Source organism: Aulonocara sp. 'chitande type north' Nkhata Bay, linkage group LG18 (genome assembly GCF_057382095.1).
Source record: "Aulonocara sp. 'chitande type north' Nkhata Bay isolate Kocher_YH1m ecotype deep benthic linkage group LG18, A_spYH_male_GT1.1, whole genome shotgun sequence".
Lineage (NCBI taxonomy): Eukaryota > Metazoa > Chordata > Actinopteri > Cichliformes > Cichlidae > Aulonocara > Aulonocara sp. 'chitande type north' Nkhata Bay.
In genome coordinates this window covers 32,912,649-32,937,647 of record NC_141361.1, presented here as the reverse complement: position 1 = coordinate 32,937,647, position 24,999 = coordinate 32,912,649, and the positions used below count along the sequence as shown (strand labels likewise).

Genomic DNA, 24,999 nt, shown 5'->3' with positions numbered 1-24,999 from the left:
GCTGCAGCTATGGCGCGGCTGGAGATGGGTGCACATCCATGATGTGAATATTCCTCCACATGTCAGAGGTGTTCGGTTTGATCTGGGGACTGTTGGTGATTTTGAGTGAACACATTGTTATGTTCAAGAAACTATATTCATGTTTCAGAGGAACACGGTTTGTTATCCTGCTTGACGAGCCAAGAGCCAAGACTGGTAAATTGCAGTCATAAAAGGAGGCACAGACAATGTTTTCTATTGTTCAAGTTCAGTGAGCCTGTAGCCTCAGTTTCCTGCTCTTACAGACGCTGCGCTTGGTGTGGTTTTCTGCTGCTGTAGGCCACTTTAAGGTTTGATCAGGTCTTCTGATGACCTGGTTTGTAAATGGTTGTGTGGGGAAAGTTCCAATAGATCAGCAGTTTTTGAAATACTAAGACCAGCCCATCTAACACCATCACCGTGCTTTTCTTTCTCATTCTGATGCTCGCTTTGAATTTCACCAGGTTGTCTCCATCATGTATACGTGCCTAAATACATTGGATTGTTATTCTATGATTCTATGATTAGCTGATTAGATGTTTGTGTTATGGAGAGGTGTACCTAATGAAATGTCCAGTGAGTGTATGTAAAGAAACGTCACCAAATGACAGTCCTCCACCAAATAAACTTTGTTTTAAATACATATTACATTTCATCACATGATGAAGGTGAAAGCCGTATATGGTTGGAACTGTGGGATGTTTCTGATTTCTGAACAACAAGAAAAACGAGTGTTCTTCTACCAGCAGCGACTTGTTCAGCTTGTAGTGGATTAAAAAGATGAAGCATTGAAAGGCAAGAACTAAAGGTACCTCAGATACTTCCTTAAGTATAGCAGTTAGGGTTATTTCTGAGATACAAGCATAGCGCACATTCAGAACTACATTTCCCGTGATCCACTTCGAGGGGACGACCGTAAACAGAAGAAAGCGGAAACAAAAGAGGTTTTTATAAAAACACAAACACGTCCCGGCTGTCGAAGTACTCAGGGAACAAACTACAACCATTGACTTGGCCAGCAATAATCCTACCAACACGAGCGAGGAGTGAGCACGGGAGCGGACTGCGTCAGTTAGCATGGCACTGAAAAGAATACAGAAGGTAAGTTTAACAAGCTAGCATTGGTTGCCAGCTAAAGATAGCACAGCAGAGGCTAACGATAGGATTTATTTTTCGCTAAAGGTGTATTCATACAGAACTTACACTCCCCCCGCTTTGAAACAACTCCGCTCAAACTTCGTCATATTTTTGATAATAATGGGGCCGCTGACATCTCTCCTAACGGACGAAGCAGGCTGACAAATCCAAAGTTTCATGCTAGCTCGCTAACAAATGACCAAAGAGCGTAGTTAGCTCATTAACTACCCTCTTTGTGCCCTCCATGTTAGCCTGTCTCTGTGTCAGAAGCTGTGTTGTCCAGCTTGTAGTGAGGGCTGGGACTGCGGTGACCAGGGAAGTTTGCACAGAGTTCATTTCGGTTCTCTGTAGTGTGGACTAGTTCACTTCCTTTGTGGACTGTTGAGGGCGCACGGAGAGGACTACCAGTCATAATGGAAAAGTGAAATAACACGTTAGACGAGCTTCTCGAAGGCTTGACAGGACTTATCAAATCAAATCAAATCACTTTTTATTGTCACCTCACATGTGCAGGCACACTGGCACAGCACATGCGAGTGAAATTCTTGTGTGCGAGCCCCACAAGCAACAGAGATGTGCAAACACAACAACACAAACGAGCAAAATACAAGAATGGCCAACCTGAAACTAATAAATATATGTACAATATATAATAGTGTATGCATTTCTGGATGTGTATACTAAATATTTTCCTGTGTGTGTGTGTATACACATTTTTACAAATTAAATAGTAAAAAAATAAAATAATAATAATAATAATAATAAAATATATAAAATATACAGAGTTGAATATGTGCAAAACAAGTGGCATTTATATACAGTGTGGAGTGCATAATAACTACATACATATAACAGTGATGGTTTCTTTCGGTGGTCCACACTGTCGAAACAAAGTCACACACAAGCACGCTTGCATTAACGGCCTAGTGGGGACTGTAGCGATACCTGGATGGTATTTGCCATTAATGACGGAAAAGATTTCTGCATTTGCAGCTGATTCACATTAAAACTGCCGTGTCACGTGATGTTCAGTCAAACCTCACAGACTGGTTTGTGTTATGTTGACCAGGAGCTGCAGGACCTGCAGAGAGACCCTCCCGCACAGTGCTCGGCTGGACCAGTGGGGGATGACAGTGAGTTCACATCCTGCATGTCGGCCTTGAGACTCTTCATAGTTCCTAAATGTCATTCTACGTTTTATCTTAACAATCTAAAGCAAAACATAAATAGTTTTCAAGAGGATTTATTTATTTATTTTTTGGTAGGGTCAGTTTTAAAAAAAGAGCGGTGGAAGAACGAGTCAAGTAGATATCAGAAGAAAATGTTTCATTTGGCTAAAGAAGGGTCCTAAAAGATTTACTAGGAAGTTCTGCAGAGACGTCAGACTAGCTTCTAGAAAGCCGGACCTCTGCCGAAGGCTGGAACTCCATCCTGATCGCCTGAAAGTGACTGTATGCCCTATGCTGTTTCACAGTGAGACACCCCAGGACTGGACTGTGTTGCTGTGTCTAGGACCAATTTAAAATTGAATGGACAGCCAGGGGTTCTCCAAAGGGTTAACTATGAGCTCCATAGGTTATCTTTTAACTGGGAAATGGGAGCGACGGCTGTTAGTCACCCTGTAATCAGCCAGTTAGAGTAAGGCTGATGACAAAGCACAGCTGTCTGTCTTTTGTGGACACAGTACACAGTGTGCACTGTGCTCTGTACACACAGCATGTGTAACGTGGTGGATGATGGCCTCTGAACATTGTGTTGGTTGAATGTACAGCTTGCGTTCTTATATGTGCCTCTGTTTTGTTTCTTGCTCCTAGTGTTTCACTGGCAGGCAACAATAATGGGCCCGGTGAGTGTCACGCTAAGCTTGCTTCTTCTCCTCTCATAATGTTTTCTGCACTAAATGCATCAGAAATAATGAGCACTGCTTTATTTATCCCATATTTGGGACATTTCTTTGTTACAGTGTTGAAATTATTCTCATATAGAAAAATAAATAAATATAGACAAATGAGAAGTGGTGCCAACCGGTTTGTTCATCTGGGCTGAAGGTGACGGGAGCGAGCCGACTGATTCCACCTGAATCGTTTCACTGTTGTGTTGACAGAAGTGTTTTTTTGTCAGGGTGACAGTCCGTACCAAGGAGGAGTTTTCTTTCTCACAATTCACTTTCCTACTGACTACCCGTTCAAGCCACCAAAGGTAAGAGCCCCAAGCTTTTCTCCTGCCATGCTGCTAGATCTCCTGTCTCACAGAGCTGACAACTTGCATCACTGTGCCACATTTCATACATACACAGCAGCACATCCACACGGCCGCCTCTTAACCACTTATCCATTTTAAGGTCATACGAGGCAGGAAAGGAAGTGAGATGGTGTGAGGGGCAGAGTACACCCTGGACGGGTCACTAGTCTGTCACACAGCTAGTCTAGGGTCACCAGTTCAGGGTGACTGTGCAAACACACACAGGAAGAAGCACAAACACAGTGTGTTTGGTGGGAAGATTGTATAACCTACCTTACATATTGTACACATGTGTTATTCAGTCAGAGTTACTGGAGGGCGGTGGCGGCCTGCTTGGAAGACAAACTGTTCACTTTTGTCCTGAGACATTTCTGTCCTACTAGGAGTGGTCTCTCCTGGACACGTGTACCAGGCTCACTGGCTGATTTGATAAGTAAATAAGGGCGTGTGTTTTGGAAAAATGTTGCTCACTGCTCCAGCAGAGTTGAGACTGGGAGGATCGGTGGCCCAAAGTAAAGTAAAGTAAAGTGTGCGTGTTAGTCCCCATAGGGAAATAGTTCCTCTGCATTTAACCCATTCACCCAGTGAAGCAGTGGGCAGCTGCCAGTGCAGCGCCCGGGAAGCAGTGTGTAGGGACGGTACCTTGCTCAGGGGTACCTCAGGGCAGACGTTCAGTGGAGTCGAACCCCCGACCTTCCGATCATGGGGCCACCACTCTACCTACTGAGCTATCCCTGCCCGGTGGCTACACACCTGAATAAAGCTCTTTAAGCAGGTTTTCCACACATGAACTAATCCTGATGCCAAAAGAAAAGTCTGACAAACAAAAAGACTAAACTTAACCTGGGATAGCAAGTCTGGCTTTTAAATCAAACAGGAAGTGACTGAAGTGCAGGCTTTAAGCTTTCATTTCATTTATTTATTTGTTCATTTTCAGGCACAACAAATACCTATATTGAACATAAAATACACAAAACAAAAAACAAAACTTGCCTGAAAAAGGAGTGGGACGAAGAAAACTTATTAAATCCCACCCCTATACTCACTCATCAACAAAAAAAAAACAATAAACTTCCCGCAGCTACGCCCATCATTGCATACAGACCCATCATCAGCCCCGGGCAGATACAAGCATCTAAGCGGCAGCTCGCAACCAACAATTAGAGCCTTCATAACTGAATACAGAATATATAAATTATAAATTGCATTACCACAGGTAACAGGCAGTAATAACTACAAGTAACAGACACACATACATATACATACATATATATCTACACACACAAGTACATATATGTACATACATACGCACACTTTATTTTATTTTTTATTTTTTGGAATCCATACCAGCAATGGTAAGAGGACAGACATTACAGAGCACACTAAAACCCATCATTGAGTATACTGTGACCAGACCAACTGTTTGTAGAGAAATTTAAATCTATGAATATTTTTGCATTGTTTCAGTTGTAAACTCAGACTGTTCCAGATTCTCACACCACATACAGACACACAAAAGCCTTTACGGGTTGTTCGAGTTCTGGGTAATTTGAATTCTCCAAAGCCTCTCACATTATAAACCTTTTCTCGAATTTCAAATCTAGTTTGTAAATTTGCCGGTAAAAGTTTAGTAAAAGCTTTATACAAAATTATGGATGTATTGTAATTAACCAGATCCTGGAATTTAAGTAACTTTGCCTGAAGAAAGAATTTGTGAGTATGATCTAGATAACCAGCCTTGTGAATAATACGCAGTGCTCGTTTCTGTACTGTGTGTTTAATTCAAAAGGTTTAACAAAAGTTTGACATTAACAGGATCCCAGGATGTCTCCTGGTCTTTAACTGCTCTGCTTGTTTGTGTGTCTGTGTGCATGTACGTTTGCCGTCAGGAAATGAACAGCTGCTGTGCTTGAGTTTGTCACTTCATGGTCCACTTACTGTTGAGCCTCTGAAAGTCGAGCCTGTGATTTTCAAACAGATAATGTAACATTGTTGTTCAGCCCACTGAATCAAAGCTGAAAGTCTGCACTGCAAATTTGATTTAAATCCACGACGGTGCCCAGACTCCACACAGCAAGACGTGTTGTGTGTCGCTGTCACGATGTCATGGTGGGTCGTGGACGTTACAGGCTTGGGTTACTTTGGAAACGGTATCCTGCTCTTTCATTGGTAGTTGCTTCAGTCGTCTTGACGATGAGGAAGGTGTCACTCAGGACCTGCTCACTTCAGTTATTCCACTCGCTGAATGTTACTAACGTCATTCATTTTTTTAATCCAGGTAGCATTTACAACAAAGATTTATCACCCAAATATAAACAGCAACGGCAGCATCTGCTTGGACATCCTGCGGTCACAGTGGTCTCCAGCACTGACGGTGTCTAAAGGTAATCAGATGTGTGTGTCGTCTGTATTTTAAAAAGTGACATTATGGATCGTATGATTAGGGCCGAGGAACCTCCCTTTGCTCCCACACAGCGTCACGTCTGCCCCATGTTAACTGAAGTGTGTCGTTTCTACACACTCGACAATGAAACTGTCCTCAGTTCACTGACGGGATCCTTTCACCTGTTTTTTGCAGTTTTATTGTCCATATGTTCATTGCTGTGTGATCCAAACCCAGATGACCCCTTGGTGCCTGACATAGCTCACATCTACAAGAACGACAAAGACAAGTGAATACACACACGCGCGCATGCTAACGTCTTTAGTAAAGCGAGTGTGTCTGATGGTGTCATCGATTTGTGTCTTTTTCTCTTCTCAGATACAACAAACTAGCAAAAGAATGGACCCAGAAGTACGCCATGTGAAGAAGATGAGCACAGCGCAAAAACGACAGGCTGACATTTAGTTTCTTTCTTTTCCCATCTGTTTTTTAAAGTCAACACGCACTGAAATTATAGTACGAACTCATGAAATAATCCTACTTAACTTCCACCAAACTGAACTGTTGTCATCGTTATTAATCCGAGGCCGATAACGTCTACATTACTTTGGGGGGTTGTTTTTGTTTTTCCTGAAAAGAAGCCGGACTCGGAGCAGGCCACAGCCTGCCTGTGCGCACTCAGTGGATACTTGGGCATTTTTAACGTTTGGCATGTTATTATTGCACCACGGACGGTTCATTTGTGACATTCATGATTATTACAGATTGTTTTCTTTCCTTTTTAAGTACAAGTATAAAATCAGAGGACAGAAATGCCACCAGATGCCAAACGGGAACAAGCCCACGTCAGCTGTGCTGTGAACGGAGATCAGAAGGGCCGCAGCAGGACGTCTTAGCTCCACTCCTGTGTTACTTTACCTAACAATACTTTTGTGTTCCTTACATTATTACTGTAACTGTTGCTGTGTTGATCCAGTCCAGTTGGACACAGCCAATTAAGGCTAATACTTCATTGGCTGCAGAGAGGAGAGATGATGAGGGACAGCGTGGAGCTGCTGGCTGTGAGCACAGCCAGCTGAGGCTGTGCCTGATGTGTGGTTGTTGTTGGCTGCTTCTTTGTCTGAGCTGATGGTGCTGTGGATCTTTCCAGGTTACTACTGAAATCATTCAGTTAGCTGTTCTGACAGTAAGCAGCAGCATGCTGTTGGACACCGACCTATTAGCATGTGAGCACCGATAGCAGGACAGTCGCGTCATGTCTCCTTCCTGTCTAATTGTCCCTTACAGCCTCTGTAGACGAACCCCTGGTACAGATCACACAGAATGTAATGCACAGTGTGAGACGATGCAGAAGTATTGCAAAGAAATGCAAATCCCTTTTCTGTAATACAGGAAAAAGTCCTGGAAAACTTTGGAGCACGAGCTTCAGGCGGCTCCGTCATCCACCTTTCTGCTTCGCGCATCAGCAGCCAGGAAGAAACACTGAAGGCTGAATGTGAAATATGTATGGCCCTCCAACAGACAACAGTACTGACTGATACTAATGTTCTCTTTGCGTCGTCACTTCATCGATGTGCTGGCTTACGGAGGAGTCTTGATGTCGGTGTAGCAGACCAAGTTGATTGAAATGAAACAATGTACTGTGGCAGTGGTCCTGAAAATGGGAGCGACTTCTTATGTGTTGCTGTTTTCTTCTATTGTTGTTGTTATTATTATTGTTATTATTATTGACAACACCTATATTGTATTCAGTCTGTTTGGAATGATTTTTTCTATTTGAACTCAGATTGGAGTCATCACAGTGTAAAGCTCTCATTAAAATGATGTGCTCTTGTCCCCTGATCGTAGCTGTGACGTTGGATTTCCACAGGTACAACAATCAGGCCTTCAGCCCAGTGAGAAGCTTTTTTACACTGTCCTCATTAAGCTGCACTCCATCGTAACAAAGGCTAAAGACCCTGCTTTTTGTTCCTGTGTAAAGTTTTCTACCTGTGTCTCTGAGGCCCATGTGGCACATTTTGTACTGGATTAAAGAATAGTACCGTTACTATCATGACATGATTGTGTAACTCTGCTTTATGTTGACACGAGCAACACACTTTGTATGTGGTGCTCTTATTGCACTTTGACTGCGCTGTGTGCTGGCAGTGTTACATGAAACTAGAGAATATAGAAGCACAGTCAAACATACTGTGCAAAAGTCTTAAGCCAACATCCGTCTCTTTATATTTTGCTGGGAAACGGGAGAAACTGCACTTTTCCCCTCCAGCTTTATTTCAACAGAAACTTTTAACGAGCATAACACAACACAATGGGTTTTACAATTGTACTGCAAAATGATAACACAGAGGAAGAGTATGTCTAATTAAACAAAAAGGATAGAAATACAGATGCAAAGAGGAAAAACGGGACTGAATAATTCAATAAATTAAAATGTTACAAATATTAATGGTTTTTAAAGCTTTCTTATTGTGAGAGGAACACAGAGTTGTGTTTCTCTCCTGAAAGTGGAGAAGTTACATTTATGTGGTGTTTGATTAATGAGGTGAAAAGCACGAGTCTCACTAAAGTCACCAAACACGTCCCGGGACTCATTCAGATCAGATGCTGTTAGAGATCAAACCACATGTAAAACCTCAGTAAATGTTTCTATATCGCTCTTATATTTTAACAGGGTTAAATCAACAGCAGCTTAAACCAAATCTCCTTTTGAAACCACACTCGTCATAAACAACCATCGAGCCCTCTGAACACTAGGCGGAAACGGAAGTGACGTACAAGCACACCGCCGTTTCGTCTAAATTCAAAATGAACATCAGATGACTTCAGATGTCTTAAAGTTGTTTTGACCACGTTGTCTTTGAGTCTGTTTGTGCTTTAAAGCTGATTTGCTGCTTTGTTGGAAGTAAAGCTTCAACACAGGAAGTTAAAAAAAACAGTTGACCTTTTCCCACAATCCACCGGGAGAGAGTGAAGGCGCGTTTTGTTGGTAGACAGTTGGTGGTGCGTGTCCGTGGGCTCCCTGGTTCCAGCGCTATCACAGCGTCGCCTGAGCACAGAGACAACGCGTCTGCTCTTCGCTCCCCTGTTTGCGGACTTTCGCGCTGATTCCCGCCGACATGGCTCCGTACTTGCTGACAGCAGGTGTTAGCCTGCTGGCTAAGTCCTTCAGTGTGCTCTCCTGCACTGGCTCTCTGGCAAGGTAGCTAACCCAGGCGTATGTGTTGCATTAGCTAGCTGCAGAGACTCTGCAGTCTGCTGTGTGAAACTCCCTGAACATCGTGTTTTAGAACAGTGAGTGTTGGTGATGGTAGCATACGTAAGCGTAGCATGAAGCAGCCGTAAATATAAACATGGCCTTCGGTTCTTGGTACTGTTGGTAAACAGAAAAGCAGACATCTTGTAAGAGTTCCCGTTTGCTGTCAGTGCTTTGAAGCTTCGTTAGCTGCTCTGTGCTCTTCATATCCGACAGGAAACGCAGTGTAGCTGCAGCTCACACATAGCAGCGCTGCAGTGTTTGCAGGCTAATGCTGACTGTCTTCTTTCAACGCGGACAGTAAAGTGTCACCCAGTTAGCAGTGTGCTGTGTGAACAAGCACACTGTGCGGTCAGACATGCACTGACAGTCATGATGAGTAGAAATGGGGCGGGGCGATCGTGGCTAAGAGTTGGGAGTTCGCCTTGTAATCGGAAGGTTGCCGGTTCGAGCCCCGGCTCTGACAGTCTCGGTCGTTGTGTCCTTGGGCAAGACACTTCACCCGTTGCCTACTGGTGGTGGTCAGAGGGCCCGGTGGCGCCAGTGTCCGGCAGCCTCGCCTCTGTCAGTGCGCCCCAGGGTGGCTGTGGCTACAATGTAGCTGCCATCACCAGTGTGTGACTGTGTGTGTGAATGGGTGGATGACAGGATATGTAAAGCGCTTTGGGGTCCTTAGGGACTAGTAAAGCGCTATATAAATACAGGCCATTTACCAAATGTTCCTCACAGATCTCAGGCATGAGTTAGAGTCCAGCTCTGAACCCTGAAATACTCCATGTGGAATAAAGCGTGATGGAGAGGAGAGAGATGGCTGTTCTCATGTATGTTGCCTCCCTGCAGGTGTACCAGCGTGCTGCCCTCTGCATTCTTCAGCCCAGTGAAGTTTCTGACCTCCGAGGCCCGCTCCCCTCCAAAGAGACCTCTGAACGGATACATGAGATATGTTCAGCAACAGAAGCCGCTCATGGCCAGACAGAACCCAGGTATGCACTGTCACACTGCAGGCTGGTCAGCCTGAATGAGCAGACGTGTAAACATTCAGACAGGAAAAGGTTTGAACCTCGTGTATATGAAAGCAGTTAAATGGCAGTGATGGGCTGAGGCTTTAAGACACTACTCTTTGTATTTTGCTACAGAAAATGAATATAGATGTGGCGATTTATTAAAACGTGCAGTCTACATGGACATAAAGTATATATGGCTGCTTTTACGGACACACTGCACACCATGTGCATATATGCCATTGCTATGGTTAATGGCTCCTTGGCAATCACCCTGTTAGTTTGGAAGTAATGTTTCATGCCTGGTGTATGTAGATGCAATGCTGGTTAATCCCCTGAGCGAGGCCTCTCTGTGCCTGAATACTTCACAGGTCAGAGTTAAAAGTTGAAAATGCTACAGCAAAGGCAGTGAAAATGAATAAGAAATCCAGAAACAGAAAGAAACGAGGGATGGCTTCAGGCGTTTGCACAGTCCTTCCGACAACACATACATACATATACATACAGAAATGAATCAAGCACCGGCATGCAGCACAGCGTGGATAAAGATAACACATGGGGCCAGGTTGGCGGCTGGATGGGATGGAAACAGCAGCCATGATGGCGTCCAGAATTTCTCCCACAGTCGTGTTGTAGGTATGACGGTGGTGAAGCAGAGGGGGGAGAGGAGAGCCTGTGCACACTTCTGTGGGCGCATGGAAGTGCATCCATGCTTCCTAAAATATCAGTGAGAAGAATCAGCGGCTCGGCTCCAGCAGCTGGTTGTGATTTGTTGCCGCAGGGTGTTTGGCAGTGAGGAGCACCACAGCACTGACCTGATCAGTCCAAAGAAGAGCACGAGGATTGTCCAGTAACACACAGACCATGTTGTCTAGGGCTGCTCGATTAATCGAATTTTAATCACGATTACGATCTGGGCTTTCAACGATCATTAAAAATGACTGAGCCGATTATTAGCCCCTCCCTCATTTATCCGCGACACCTTAAAGGCCGGTCCGTGAAAATATTGTCGGGCGCAAAAAAGGTTGGAGACCGCTGATTAAGAGGACCCGAGGGAAGCTCGGAAAGCTAAGCAGAAGTTATTTGGAGAGGAGAGTGACTGCCGCTGGTTGAAAAGAGAGGTAAAAAAGAACTTCAGTGGTGTTGCACACTATTTTATATTATTTTTTAAAGTCATTGTTAACCCTTTAAAGCCGGTCAGAGCAGCACGCTCCGTTTTGTGTAGCTATTTTTAAATCCCTTTTTATGCAATTTTTGCAAAGCTATGTGTGGAAGGAAACTGTGACCGAGGACAAGCTGATGGCATCAGATGTAAGTACAACTCCTCCGGTTTCATATGCAAAACAAATTATTGCGCTAGCTTACACGGTTCAGGTTCTACAGGGATTTAAAAATAGTTACACAAAACGGAGCGTGCTGCTCTGACGGCTTTAAAGGGTTAACAATAACAATGTATTGAACAATGACTTTAAAAAAATACTATAAAATAATGTGCAAATGTTTGCAATATAAGAAATAAATGAAAAATGTAAACATCTATGTTTAGTGAGCTTTGCAGTGTTGCTCTGTGGTGCAGCTACGACACCGTAGCAAAGTTTACACACTGTGTCTACTTGATCCACGTCTGACTGAACCCATAATGTTTCCACACCACTGAAGCTTTTTACCTCTTTTCAACCAACAGCAGTCACTCTCCTCTCCAAATAACTTCTGCTGAGCTTTCCGAGCTTCCCTCGGGTCCTCTTAATTGTTGTGACACGTGTTCGAAATGCAGAGAGGTGCGCTCGATTTGCCACACGGAGCAGCGCGAGAGTAAAGCACGAGGGAGGGGCTGATAATCGGCTCAGTCATTTTTAATGATCGTTGAAAGCCCAGATCGTAATCGAGATTAAAATTCGATTAATTGAGCAGCCCTAGTGTTGTCTTGGACAACAATGGAAAACTAAACTGTGAATTGTGGCTAATTGTCAGAGTCTGGGTGTGTAGAGTAGACCGGGCCCACACTGGCAGATGTTACTTTCAGTGACTTTTTCTAACAACCATGAAAACGAGGTTATGAAGATTGTTTTGCTGCACTTTGTTGCCTTTAAAGGCCAAAGTCCCTTTCAGTGCAGAGCTGTAGATGTAACACGGGTGTCTGTCAGCTGCCCGGCTCGGCCCTCTCTCCCAGATCTGTATGAACAGTTTGTGAATGAGCCTGTGTGGCTGCAGCAGCTCTGTGAGACACTCTAGATCAGTCACAGTTTCTCTGTCCTTCCTCTAGTGATGCATTTTTGTTGTCATTAAACATTTCCTCATTATTTTCTTCAGAAATCAAAGCAGTGGATCTGATTAAGACGATTGCCCAGCAGTGGAGATCACTGAGCCCAGAACAGAAACAGGTATCTCATTTCTGTGTGTGTATAAACTGTAGGGGTGCAACAGTTCACCAGATCTATGGTTGGGCCGTAGCATCACGGGTTGTGGTCGTGGACTACACGTCACACACGACAATGTTTAAAGTCGTTTCCTTAAATTCCTCTGAAGTACATTGATAGTCATTCTCTACATCTTAACTAAAAGAATACATTTTCTTGATCGTCATCCAGAACTTTTGGGCCTGTTTAGAATATAAAGCCTGAAGTTTATACTGTATTTATACATTTACTGTGATTCTTCCAAACATTTTCTCATTAAATAAAACAGGAAGATGTGAAGAACATCAAAGGCATAAAGTGAAAAGTAGACTCGAGTGACCTGAGCGGGTCGGCCTTTTCTCACGAGCCGTTGCATCCCTAATAAACTGCTTCGGTAGCTCGAGGCGGGCACGTGCAACTGTGATAAATGAAAATATGCTTCTGTCAGGTTGTGTTTGTCGCACACAGGTAACAATAGCACGGCGTTACCAGCGGTGAAAGTGGAAAAGTCCTCTCTGTTGTGACCCGAGTCTTTTGTTTGGTAGCCGTTTCAGGAAGCTTCTCTCCGGGCCCGGGAACAGTTCAAGGTGGATCTAGAGCGCTATCAAGCCCAGCTGACTCCTGCACAGCTGCAGCAACAAGCCCAGGAGAAAAGGCAGAGGAGGGCCAAGAGGAAGGCCATCCGCAAGAAGAGGGTAAGAAAGACAGAAAGGACCAGAGCAGGCTGGTTTTTATCTCCTGTGCACTCATCGTGGGTTTGCTGGGTTGGTAGTTCAATCCTTAGCTTCTCCTGTTCAAACTCTCTAAGGCACTGAATGTGAACTGTGCAGAGTTTTACTGTGTGTGTGTGTGTGTGTGTGTGCGTGTGTGTGTGTGCGCGTGCACGTGTTTTCCAGGAGTTGACAAACCTGGGGAAGCCCAAACGTCCTCGCTCTCCTTTCAACATCTTCATGTCGGAGCACTTTGAGGAGGCTAAAGGAATTACGTCTCAGGTCAGGAAGTACACGTGCACTGATCCAGGGTCAGTGTGACCCTGATTTAAAAACCTGCAGCAGGTATCAGAGTTTCAGTGTTTGGTGTTTATGCCGGCACGCTGGCGCGGCACAGATGACTAATGATGTGTAGTGAAGTCAGCCGGTGGGACGTTACCCCGGCAGCTTCTCTCCGTCTGTCACGTTTGATGTTTGCTGGGAAGCTTCTCTTGCACTTTACAGTAACACCACGTAACATCAGCTCCTGTAAGATGGTGTGAGGAGCAGGAGGCGCTAGTGTGAGCGGAAAAAAGATTAGCACCAGTACAAATGAGGTCATTTTATATGACGATGCGTTTTCCATATCAGCAAACACACAGAGCCAGAGTTTCTGACATGAAGTGCACCTGCAGAAACTGGACTAAATGGAAATGCCAGTTTGAGATGGAATACAGATTCAGGTGAAACTGGAGCAGCTGTCAGGGTGCTGATGCAGCACCCTGACAGCTGCTCCAGTCATTTCTCTTGTTCTGTGTTGGTCAGCAGCTAAGCAGACACTGCAGGGTTGTTTTGGCCAATAGTTGCTCCTGTCGTTGTTTCAGGCTAAGATGAAGTCGCTGTTGGAGGACTGGAGGAATCTCTTCAGCCATCAGAAACAGGTCGGCAACACGCACCTTTCATCCTTGTAGCTGGAATGCTAATGAGTGCTGTCGGGTCTTCTGACATTTGTATTTGTGCCACAGGTCTACACGCAGCTCGCTGAGGATGACAAGATTCGCTACAAGAATGAGATGAAGTCGTGGGAGGACCACATGGTGGAGATCGGAAGAGAAGACCTGATCCGAGAGCGGACCCTGTCTACCAAGAAGAAACCTGCTGCAAGAGCCAAGAAGGCAACAAAGAAGGCTAAAACTGTGAAGAAAGCCACGGGAACGTCAAAACCCTCCAATAAGACCACAAAAAGCAGATCGGCGAAAACTGTCAGCCCGCTGTCCACCAAGAAGACATAAGACGCGTCCAGAGGAGGTGACAGGAGCTGTGATGGCTCGGGCGGAGCTCGGCCTCGCTTTTCTCTGACTTGAAAGTCAGCTGTCTCAGCTGACAGGACAGAACTTTGATAACCTTCAGACAGATCCGCATCATTGATGTCTCCAGATAAACCGCGATGGCAGCATTTGTAAAAAAGGTACCTGTGAGTTTGAGTCCTTCCCTGTGATGCAGACTCACTCCTCCAGGCTTAGATGGAGTAGTAAAATACCAAGTTTGACTTTAAAAGTGTGAGAGCCAAATGAAGCAAGCCTGTTGGCGTCGGAGCGCTGACGTGTACCGCTGTGGTGTTGACAGGAACAAACGGGTTCCTGTTGCCGTCCTAGAACACCTGCAGGACTAATGTGGGCTGCATTTTTTTACTTCAACACATCCACACAAAATCCTGCAACAATGAATGAGTCTGAATGTGTCCTGTAAGGTCCACTGATTCTACCTGAACCTGACATAAATCCATACTTGGTGCTGGTGAGTGTGCAGCTTTAAACGCAGCGCTCCGGGCGGTCCCACATTTCCTCTTGAGATCAGAGCACCGCTGTTCACATGCAAGAAACCTGACTGAATTTTAGTGTCATTACTGTCACGCCTGTTGCTTCAGTAGCAACTTTAACGTGTGTCCGTGACCCTGAATGAAACCAGCTGCTTTACACTCTGTACTCGGCTAACGTCCGGTAACATTTGGTCTGTTCTGTTATTATGAAGAGCATAGTGTAGTACTGATAGCTGCTTTGTGTTGTAGAGTGCACAGGTCTCTGTGCTGCCATGTTCATCCTGCTTTATTATGTCTTTCCTTGTATGGTGTTTTTTTTCCTCAATAAACCTTCGTATACAGTTTTCTTCTACATGGCCTGAAATGATTCTGCATGTGTGCATGAAGCCCCCAGTGTCAGGCAGGATACAACATGTCAGCCGTATGACGACGAGGTGTTTCAGTGATCTGTGTTACTGACTTCACCTTTCAGGGCTTTGTGGTTCTTTGTGTGACACATTCATGCAACATTTGAAGTTTCTGGCTCAAGACATGCGTCGAACAAATGAGGAACGCTGTGACTGACGATGACCTGCTGTCCTGACAGGCTGCTTGTTCTTCAGCTCGTTTCCTGAAACGCTGTTACGTTCGTGGCCGAGGGGTAAATCGAAAGTAAGAGCCAAAACAGCGCTTTTCAAAATGCTATGCAGCCATTTATTGACGTCAGCAGTGAGCAATGCCAAAATAACAAACAAAGCTCTAACGGTCCCCAAGCTTCCCTGTCAAATAAAAGTCAACCAAAAACAGTTTATATAAAGTTTTACTTTGACAAACAGACCTGGGTTCAACAGAAAGGCTTCTCGCTCCGACCAGGCTGCTGCACTGGACTACATACACACATGTACAGTGGACGGGTTAGAAATGACCTCATTTACGAAGGTCAATGTCCTAGCACCAGACACAAATCAGCTGATACTAATATACCAGCTGGCCACGTGTTCAGTCAGACACTCAAAGCAACACTCAGTAACAGGCTGTTGGGTGGAGGAGAGAGGGCCAGGTGGTGTCATCTGGTGGTTAAGTACTTGTTGTTGAATCCAACCACTCAGCAGGCACTGGTCCCCATTAAGACACACCCATGTGTCTGAGACCCACAGCCATCCTCTGGTGGGAGGAGTCTGTCACACATCCTGGGTCATTGCAGAAGCTGCTCTTTAAATGGGAAAAACCCTGTGGTGACATTTTTACTACAGCTCAGCATCCAGATACTGTACTGCTGCATCAGGCCTTGTGTGAGTGACACACTATGACGGTCCTTGTGGTCAGCAGGCTGATGGTTCATGGCCCATTTTACTGCGCTGATATCTTCATCCCAGAGAGGGAAACGTCTGTGTTTTAAAAAGATTCATTTCAAAGACTTCACATGATTTAAACACAGATGCATGTTACCTTGATGGTGACTCTCAGCAGTGTACCCTCAGACTGTTCTTCCCAACACATTTACTGCAGTTTCTCCTCCTACAGTGTCTACGGGTCACCTGCAGGGAGACCCTCAGGGGCCCGGAGGCTGCTGTGATGCAGCTTGGCCCAGTAAAGCCTGGAAGTCCGGAGATAAAACCAGTTTGTGATGGACGTTTCCCAGCACCATCATATCTCCAGTCCGCCCATCACACAGACGCACAGACACCAGTTGCTGCAGAAAGAGGGAGAGATGGCGTGTGAATAGGCAGTGACGTAATGAATGGTTGTTTTCCTTCACCGTGGACGCCCGTGTGTTGCTGTCAGTGCTGCTCCTCAGCCTCTGAGCAGATACAGTGGCTTGCTGTATTACGCACACGCCACTTTGCAGTTATTTATTTGTAACACATGTTTGGAATCACGTATGATTTTCGTTCCACTTCTCACGTGTGCACCACTTTGTGTTGGCCTTTCACCTGGAATTCCAATAAAATGTGACAAAATGTGGGAAAGTTCAAGAGAGCCGAACACTTTTGCAAGCCACTGTATGTTCTCTGAATGTGGCAACCTTCTTCAGAAGAAGCATCAAAGGGTGTGTACTGGAAGGTTTCAGATAATAATCAACTGTACTGAAGGACATGAGGTTTGTGAGAAGTATTTTAAATATCAGTGAAATGTTTCCTGTCTTCAGCTTTGACAGTAGGGCCAACGTTCACTAAGAACACCGTGAGACGCCTGAAGCTGATCCTTCCTCGTGTGGCAGCTCGACTGATATCATTCAGCCAAGGCTCGGGGTTTGGTCTAACGTGTAGAGAAGGACGCCCCACCAAGGATGACACAGACTGATCACATCCTTTCAAAAGGGTTGAACTTTGATCCCAGCCACAGAAACAACAACGCTACAGCTGTAGAAGCAGAGCAGCAATGCAAAGCCAGCATCCAACATCAGCATGGACGAGAGGGAGGCACTCACATCACTTAGTAATGACAACAACATTGTGACAAAGCAGAGGAGCAGTTGCAATGCTCTCCATTTGCCCCATATGTGTTTACCTTTTTTTGCACATTGTACACATTATTCTGTTTCTATGTATTTGCTATGATTTGCTATTTGTCAAGTAACATTGCTTCACTCACTATCCCGGGTTTGTTTGTGGAAGCGTTTTGTTGCCGGCAAATCAAACATTCTGCAAATTAAGACAAATACTCAGTTACATGTTTCTTTATACTTTATTATGTTACAGATTAAGTCATTTGTTCATACTTACTCTGTTTGTCTTTTCAGTCTTCATGAGGGTCAGGCGTGGGGAAACGCCCACCTGGCATTTCCTCATTTTAAAGTCCTGATGATGTCACACATGACATCAGCAGATCAAACCAAGTGGAGGGGTTTGTTTTTCCAGAGAGATGCTTCCTTTTGTTTGTGTTAAGGTTTAAAGGGATTTGTTGAATGTTTTTCCTTTCGTTAATACTGCCATTTAGTTGTGTAAATGTGCATATTAGAAGTGTGTAGAGGTTTTGTGTTTTTCGATCATCTGGGTAGAGTTTTAGATCCCTCAGTTGAGTGAGTGGTACTGGCTGGGCAATTGGAAGGAAATTGATGGCCCTATTTAAAGCCAGTCTCTACCAGATGCAGCAGAGAGCAGAGGTGAGCTGTGTCACCAGAGCCATGTTATGTTAATAGAGTTTATTTGGGGAGGAAGTTTTGTTAAGTTACATTAAATTAAGTTCACTGTAAATAAATTGCTCACCTTGGAAACCTGAACTGTCGGCATAGTCTGCTTCCCTACCACCTTCCTTGACGTTCGAGTCTGACTACTTCACAAACATCAACATCCTTCCAGTAGACAAGGGTAGGTGCACAGTTCTGCTAGACCAGAAAGACTAACAGGAGAAAATCTACTTATGAGCCCCAGGAAGCATTCGGATCAGTATTTAAGGTCTGACCCTCGTCACTGAATGGAGCACAACCTGGGTGTCAACACAGAGCCATGCAGACATACACTCATCCCCCCTCCCCTTCCAAACGCCTCCGATGCTTACGGTGGCTCAAAGGGGAGCAGCACATATGCTGCAGGCCCGGATGTGCTGTCTACACGGCTCTCTCCTTTTACTCATCCCTGTTGCTTGTCATGTGTTTCTATGGTGTATTAAGAGCTTTTCATGTGCTATGCGCTGAGGTGATTTTTTTCTGTTCTCAAACTGACCTCCCTGTTGGAGCTCAGTCTAGGGGGGGGTTCTTTTTCCTCCTTGTCCTTCCTCATGTTGTGCATTTTTCCATTGTTCGGTTCTGGGTCGCTGCTCGTGCTGCTGACCGGCCAGCTACCTACCTGTCTCCCCAATGTGATGTTTGTGTATTGCATGTACGGTCGGCACGGTCAGTCTCTTAATTGCCCCTGGGGGATAAATAAAGTCTTCTGAATCTGAACACCATCCCCACAGAGACAGCAGCAGGGAGGAACATCAGGTCAACAAGGCCCTGAGTAAACGTGGACATCTGTCAAAGCTGGAGGCAGGGCTGCAACAATTCATCAACATCCATGATACTGACTATAAAAACTTGTCGACGTGTCATACGTGTTTTTATAACTGTAATACACTACAGGCAGCTATGGGGCAGTATCACCTATACTGTCTGCCAAGACTGCATTTAATACCAACGAAGAAGAACACAGTGCGACCGGCAAAGCAGGAGGACGGAAGAAAACGGAAACTGAGATTTTAAAAAATGTGAAAGCATTTCACAGAAAGCAAAGTTAAATGCAAACTGTGCAAAGCAGAGCCAGCCGTGCACAGCTGGAGCTGTGACGTCACCATTTCACTTTTGTTAGCTAATGTGACAGTAAACCATTAAGCAGGAGTAGTTACAGTCTCCTAGTCCGCCCCCACCCCAGCATTCATATTGGTGAATGTGAGGAAGGTGGTGCACCTGTTCCAGCTAACATTAACCATAACCATATAGGAGAGTTAGACGTGTACATCCAGGTGGACGAGGTGGGAGACGCTCCCCGACACTTAGCCAAGTCTCTGTTACAAACAGAAAGTAGAGGTCATGGAGGAAGTGGAGGCATTTAGATTTATTCACACGAGATCTCTCATTAACCAGACACTGGCCAAACTGGATGAGCAACCCTCCCCATTCATCCAGAGGACGCCTCACCAGCTCGTGGTCCCCGGTGTCTGCAGCTTTTGGTGTTTGTAACTCACAAATTATACTGCAAAGGTCACATGACTGAAACAATAATAAAAATGTCTAAACCTGCTGTAATACTATGTAAAACTAAAGGTAGTGTCATATTATCCTTTTGTTTATTTGAACTTTTTTTGGTGGGAAATTTGAGCATCATATGTAACCCATGACCACACAGGTCTGACAGATCTGCTTACACTAGTTAATGATTGCAATGCAAAAATAATGTTAGAACACAAACGCGTTACCTGCAGGAAGGAGAATGCAGCTCCCTCTGAGACGTCCATGATGATGTCACCCAGCTTCAGCTCCACCTTTCCTGACTTCCTGATCTGCAGCTTACCCAGAAATCCTTCTGGGAACTGCGAGAGCACAGGACAGCCCTCTTTCACTGCACTCTGAGTGCACACACACGCACACACACACACACACACACACACACGCACACACACACACACACACACACACGCACACACACACACGCACACACACACACACACGCGCACACACACACACACACACACACACACGCACACACACACACACACACACACACACACACACACGCACACACACACTCTTTAGAAGCAGTTACAACAGTCCACTGTGCTTCAGTGAGGCTTGACGATGCAGACCACAGATCACGTGATGGTGTTTCAGGCTGAGTGTTTCCTGTGCAGTGGGTAAAATGCGAAGTCAAAGCCACACGTGAGATGTTAGGAGCCCTGGTGTCTGAACCTGACTGTGGCCGATTTGGGGATTCTGAATTAGACACCGGTGTGGATGTGCGTGTAACAGCTTGTTGTGTTAGTACTGTTATGAGTTGGTGACCTATGCAGGGAGTACGCTGCAGCTTGTTTATGTTTTTATGGTCTGCAGGGCAGCGTCCTGCTGGGGGTAGCTGCTGCTGCCTTGGAGGGCAGCGCTGGGTCCACAACAATCTTTATGTGGGTAGCACGGATGAAGCGTTGTTTCAGCCGCTTCCAAAACACCTGAGAATGAACGAGGACGTGCAACAAAATCCAAAGGGAGGATTTTAGTCCTGGAATCTGTTCCACAAATCAGTGAATTTCGCCAGCAGCTGCTTTACATAATTTTGTAAAATTAAATTAACATAGCATAACATAAATATCTGTGATGAGAGAGGTGTTCACCGCCTCTGTGCTGCAGGAAACACTTGTACAGCTGTCAGGCAGAAACACTGCTGAGCTCTAGGTTTGACCTCACTGGCACAGCTTAGCTGTTTCTGTCAGCGACCGTTAACTAAGGACGTCTGCAGGAAGAGGACTGCATGCTGTACCACTGTATTAGGCTGGAAGCAGAAGATGCAAACAAAAATGGCCGAGGAGCTTATGGATAGATGCAAACAAAGCTTTCAGGGCTGATGTTAGGAATCACGCTCAAACATCTGGATGGGTCAGTCCTTTAACATGTGTTTATCCCGTCTACTCACTTTTGCTTGAAGATGTGGAGTCCTCTTCACTTCATGCTTGCCCTCCTTTGTTGCAGGCGTCTCTGCTGCAGGCCCAGGAGCCAGGTCGACCTTCGCTCCAGACGCTCTGCCTGGCATGCAGTCGGGCAGCTGCATGAAGAAGAGCTCCTCCCTGCCGGACAGGCTGAGATCCTGCAGCAGTTCTACCAGCGACGGCTGCTCTGATTTAGGCCGCTCGGTCCTGCTGGTCCCTGCACAGGACTGAGGTCTGAACACAGTGGGCCTCTCTGGACCTGCCATCACAACACAGAGTGATCACTACTCACAGACAGACATGCAGGAGCTCAGTGAGGACACTGTCTGTCATCCACCACATCACTCAGTGCAAAGTCAGTGAGCTCTGCTACTCTGCTGCCTGCCTTCATGAAGGCCTCCACCTTCAGCAGCTCTGCAAAGGGTAGCTCATCTTTCCCTCTGCTGCCCACGCAGGTCCCTTCAGCTCCTCCTTTTTTAACTTCCCTTTGCTTTACCCTCATTCATCAGGTCAGCGTGACTATTTAGTGATAACAGATCATAGATCTTCATACATCTACATCTCCTCGTGACTGATCACACCATCTTTGATTAAGAATCATTACTTTCCATTTATCATTCATTGACTGACACATTTCCTGCACGTCTTACCAAACATGGCACATTAACAGTCACGTTATTGTTGAAGTGGAAACAGCAGAGCCTAAACTCTGACGTCAGTGCTGTGACTGAGTGAACTGCTTGTGACGCTGTGCAGCGTGGGAGGTTTTCTCACGTGTCCTGGAGGTCAGAGTGCGACTGCTGGACTGACACAGAGGCAGCTGGATGGGCTTCAGCTTTGCATCATTCCTCAGACCCGGATCATCGATGAACTGTAGGTACAGATGCATAACATTAGTTTCCCAATGGTCAGCTGATTATCAGCTGACTGTCATGAAACACTGCACTCACTCGCAGGCCGACGGTCAGTGGTGCAAACTCTTACAGCATTAAACTGTCTGAACACTGCTCACACACATAAACCTGCTCTGCGGATCAGCTGATGGTGTTACAGACACCTGCTGCCAACAGGGAGGTTGGAGAGTGCCCTCTGGTGGACAAACGATGCAACCTTAACGCTCATAATGTGCTTCCTTGTGTGACGTTTTTTGTTTCCATTTACCGGCCGTTACCAACACATCTGCAAATGTGACCTGCCAATACATCAGGTGAAGCACTGAGGCAAAGGTCCTGCTGACCTGCAGCTGAGGGTCGATCCATAAAGATGAAAAGTGGAGCTCTTTCCATCTGTTGGGTTCTTTTAATCTTTTGGTGTCTGTGACGCACACGACTGCATCGGTGCGCTTTCACTGCACATGCATGAACAGGAGGAGGAGGGGGAGAGTTCATACCCTCACACCTTTTTACTTGTTGTAATATGTCAAAACAATGATTTCCAAGTCAATGTGAACACGTTCCAGAATAAACACGAGAAGTGAGAACAGCTAACGTTTATGGGCTCCTGACTACAGTTTTAATTCATCTTTAAAGCTTCACAGGAACGAAACAGGAAGCACTCACATCATCTCGCTGAAGTTTACTGAGTATCTCATCTTCCTCTTCCTCCTTTGTCTCTTTCTTGAGCAGTTTGCAGACAGGAGAGGTGGCAGACTCCTGCAGGTGTGTAGCACCATGCCAGCCTGTAGGCAGAAGCACTGATTGAGTGCGATGAAGAGGAAATGCAGTCTGGAGAAAGACATCCAACAGAATGAGAAGAGGGCTGTGGGTGTGCACCTGTTTTGCGCACGCTGTCAGCAGGACCCTGTTCAAAGATGGAGTGGGACTGGATGGTCTGAGGCCGCTCCTTCCTCCTCCCTCTGCTCTCTCTCCTCCGCTCATTCCTATCTCTTCTCTCCTTTTTCGGAGCCACGTGGATCTCCTCCTTTAGCCTACAGGTGTTCAGGATCATTAAATGACACAGTGCATACACAGATGAAATTCTCATACTGTCGTCACTCACTCGTCTTTACTCTTCCTCACGGCGTGGACGTTAGGCTCAAAGGTTTTCTGTTGGTACAAACCAGGAGAGAAAAGAAACACGTATGTCCTCATTAGGATTCAAACGAGGTGTGAATGCTTTTCTACTCAACTACATGGATATTATTATGAATTATAAACCTTACTTTTAAAACCTGACCAGGAGTTAACAGGCATCAAAGCAAGAATGTGAGCTGTAGCGCTGACCCTGACCTCTTTCCCTGTTTCTATCAAATCCTGCATTAAAAAAAACAGAAAAACTTCCTTTAACTCCCAAACTGACCAAGCTGCAGTCACTGTCCTGACTGCTACTGTCTGCACATGTTCACAGTGCTAAGTTAGCATTTAAATAACACCTTTAACATACATGTCTCTGTATTTATATATGTGATATATTTCTATTTCTGCTTACATCCTTTTGTAACTTCTGTCGGTGCTGTGAAACAGAATTTCCCAGAGGAAGCCACCCGAGGGATTAATAAAGTTTCATCTAATCTAATTTAATCTAACTTGTTTCTTCTCTGCCTTCATCTGCTTCACATCCATGGCCCATTCAGAGCCCCTGACGAACCTAACTCACATGTTTTGTATTTACACTGTTGTATACTTGTTGGTTTATCTGGAACTGTGAGCGTGTGATCATGTTTGTACACAAACGAGCAATTTGTTCCAGTATATATAACACAAACATCTCTATATGAGTAAGTAAACACAAACGAATTTTATACAGCAACTGCGTGCAGATACAGAAACACAAATCAGAATGAACAAATGTGTGCAGGGTTGTTATAGCCTGAGTATTAGTGTTACTGTAACACGTGATCAGGGGGCGGGGCTTGGCTGAGTGGACTGTAGGAGAGACACAACATGCCACATGACCACCGAGTCCCCCCATCGTAACACGATAACGCCATCAGATGTCTGCAGAGAAGCCCGTGAACGTGTCAGCAGACTTATGACCCCGGGATTACACTCACGGGACTGTGCTTTATTATTTCCACTTCACGCAAAATAAGCACGCGGCATTATTAACACCGGGGCTGTGCTCGGTTACCTTAGTCTTTTTGAAGCCTCCCCCCAGCGTCAGGTCCCGGGTTCTGAGGGACGTCAGTCTTCCAGGCGGAGGTGGGGAGGTCAGAGTCCTGACCCGGGCCGCGAGTGCTCTCCCCAGCCCAGCCCCGCTGCTCGGGGAGGAGAAGCCGGGAACACTTGCTGCATCCCCGGAGTCGCTCATGTCGCGATACCTGCTGTGCTTCCTCTCAGTATTTTTAATGCGTGTCCGTTCAGCTGTTTCTCACGCAGGTCTGTTAATAAACGACGGCTTTTATTTTGAAAATAGGGCTGTTAAAATCCGGTATTTGTTAGCCGAGCGCCCACAGCTCATGGCCCACTGGTCCCTCGGTGTGCCTCAGAACTAGTTTGTTTCACTGAGGTAACAGTGATCCTTAGCGGGGCTCCTCTAAGCTAAATAGCAGCTCGTTCCCCTCCGTGTTGTTTCCACGCGCCATATCGCAGCAGGAAGTTAATCCAATCTGGTTGCAAACGCAACACCGTCTGCCGCGGTTACTGGGTCGCGGTGATGATAAACAGTGTACTGCGTGCAGATGTCCTCTCAGCCGTAACCGACGGAGTGTCCTGTCGGTGGATGCAAAATAAATCAATTGCAAACAACGGTGCCAACAAAGCACGACGCACTTACTGCACGAAGGCGCTGAAACGGCTGCAACACCGCTTTGCTTTTGCCGCCTGCTGTATTTGTCCCGGTTAAACGGCTCTAATTTCCTTCCGCAGTTCGCTATTGTTCTCAAGCAGCACTACACCGGAGCCACCACAAGATGGCGCTGTCTGCGTAGCCACGAAATGTGACGCATGTCAGTTTCTTTACGGAAGCAGTGGGTCATGGTGCCATTTAGTGAAAGTGGTTAATATATTTTTCACGAGTTATTTTTAT

The 24,999-nt window shown here is 45.6% G+C and overlaps 3 protein-coding genes across 6 annotated transcripts; 2 read left to right on the top strand and 1 right to left on the bottom strand.

Annotated features, from left to right (window-relative positions):
• Positions 1–863: 863 nt before the first annotated feature.
• On the top strand, positions 864–7,835 carry ube2d1b (ubiquitin-conjugating enzyme E2D 1b). Its single transcript, XM_086272762.1, has 7 exons — positions 864–1,119; positions 2,225–2,288; positions 2,970–3,001; positions 3,277–3,354; positions 5,675–5,780; positions 5,975–6,068; positions 6,158–7,835. Exons 1-7 carry the CDS (start codon positions 1,096–1,098, stop codon positions 6,201–6,203), a joined length of 444 nt encoding a protein of 147 aa, XP_086128888.1. The 5' UTR covers positions 864–1,095; the 3' UTR covers positions 6,204–7,835.
• Positions 7,836–7,968: 133 nt separating this feature from the next.
• Positions 7,969–15,292, top strand: tfam (transcription factor A, mitochondrial). The gene is made up of 7 exons (XM_086272761.1): positions 7,969–8,981; positions 9,876–10,018; positions 12,347–12,417; positions 12,978–13,127; positions 13,329–13,424; positions 14,006–14,062; positions 14,147–15,292. Exons 1-7 carry the CDS (start codon positions 8,899–8,901, stop codon positions 14,411–14,413), a joined length of 867 nt encoding a protein of 288 aa, XP_086128887.1. The 5' UTR covers positions 7,969–8,898; the 3' UTR covers positions 14,414–15,292.
• Positions 15,293–15,503: 211 nt separating this feature from the next.
• LOC147309013 (DNA-directed RNA polymerase III subunit RPC4) lies at positions 15,504–24,868 on the bottom strand. Of its 4 annotated transcripts, XR_015126176.1 has the most exons (9): positions 24,103–24,866; positions 23,032–23,078; positions 22,806–22,960; positions 22,593–22,711; positions 21,808–21,904; positions 21,021–21,292; positions 19,816–19,965; positions 16,369–16,612; positions 15,504–16,284 (listed from the first exon to the last, which is right to left on the bottom strand). XR_015126176.1 is itself a non-coding variant. In XM_086272758.1 (8 exons), exons 1-8 carry the CDS (start codon positions 24,280–24,282, stop codon positions 16,472–16,474), a joined length of 1,161 nt encoding a protein of 386 aa, XP_086128884.1. In that variant the 5' UTR covers positions 24,283–24,866; the 3' UTR covers positions 15,513–16,471. The 4 variants fall into 4 exon arrangements, 3 of the variants coding, with proteins under 3 accessions (XP_086128884.1, XP_086128886.1, XP_086128885.1); XM_086272758.1 differs by having other exon boundaries at positions 15,513–16,612; XM_086272760.1 differs by lacking the exon at positions 15,504–16,284 and having other exon boundaries at positions 16,470–19,609; positions 24,103–24,868.
• Positions 24,869–24,999: the final 131 nt, after the last annotated feature.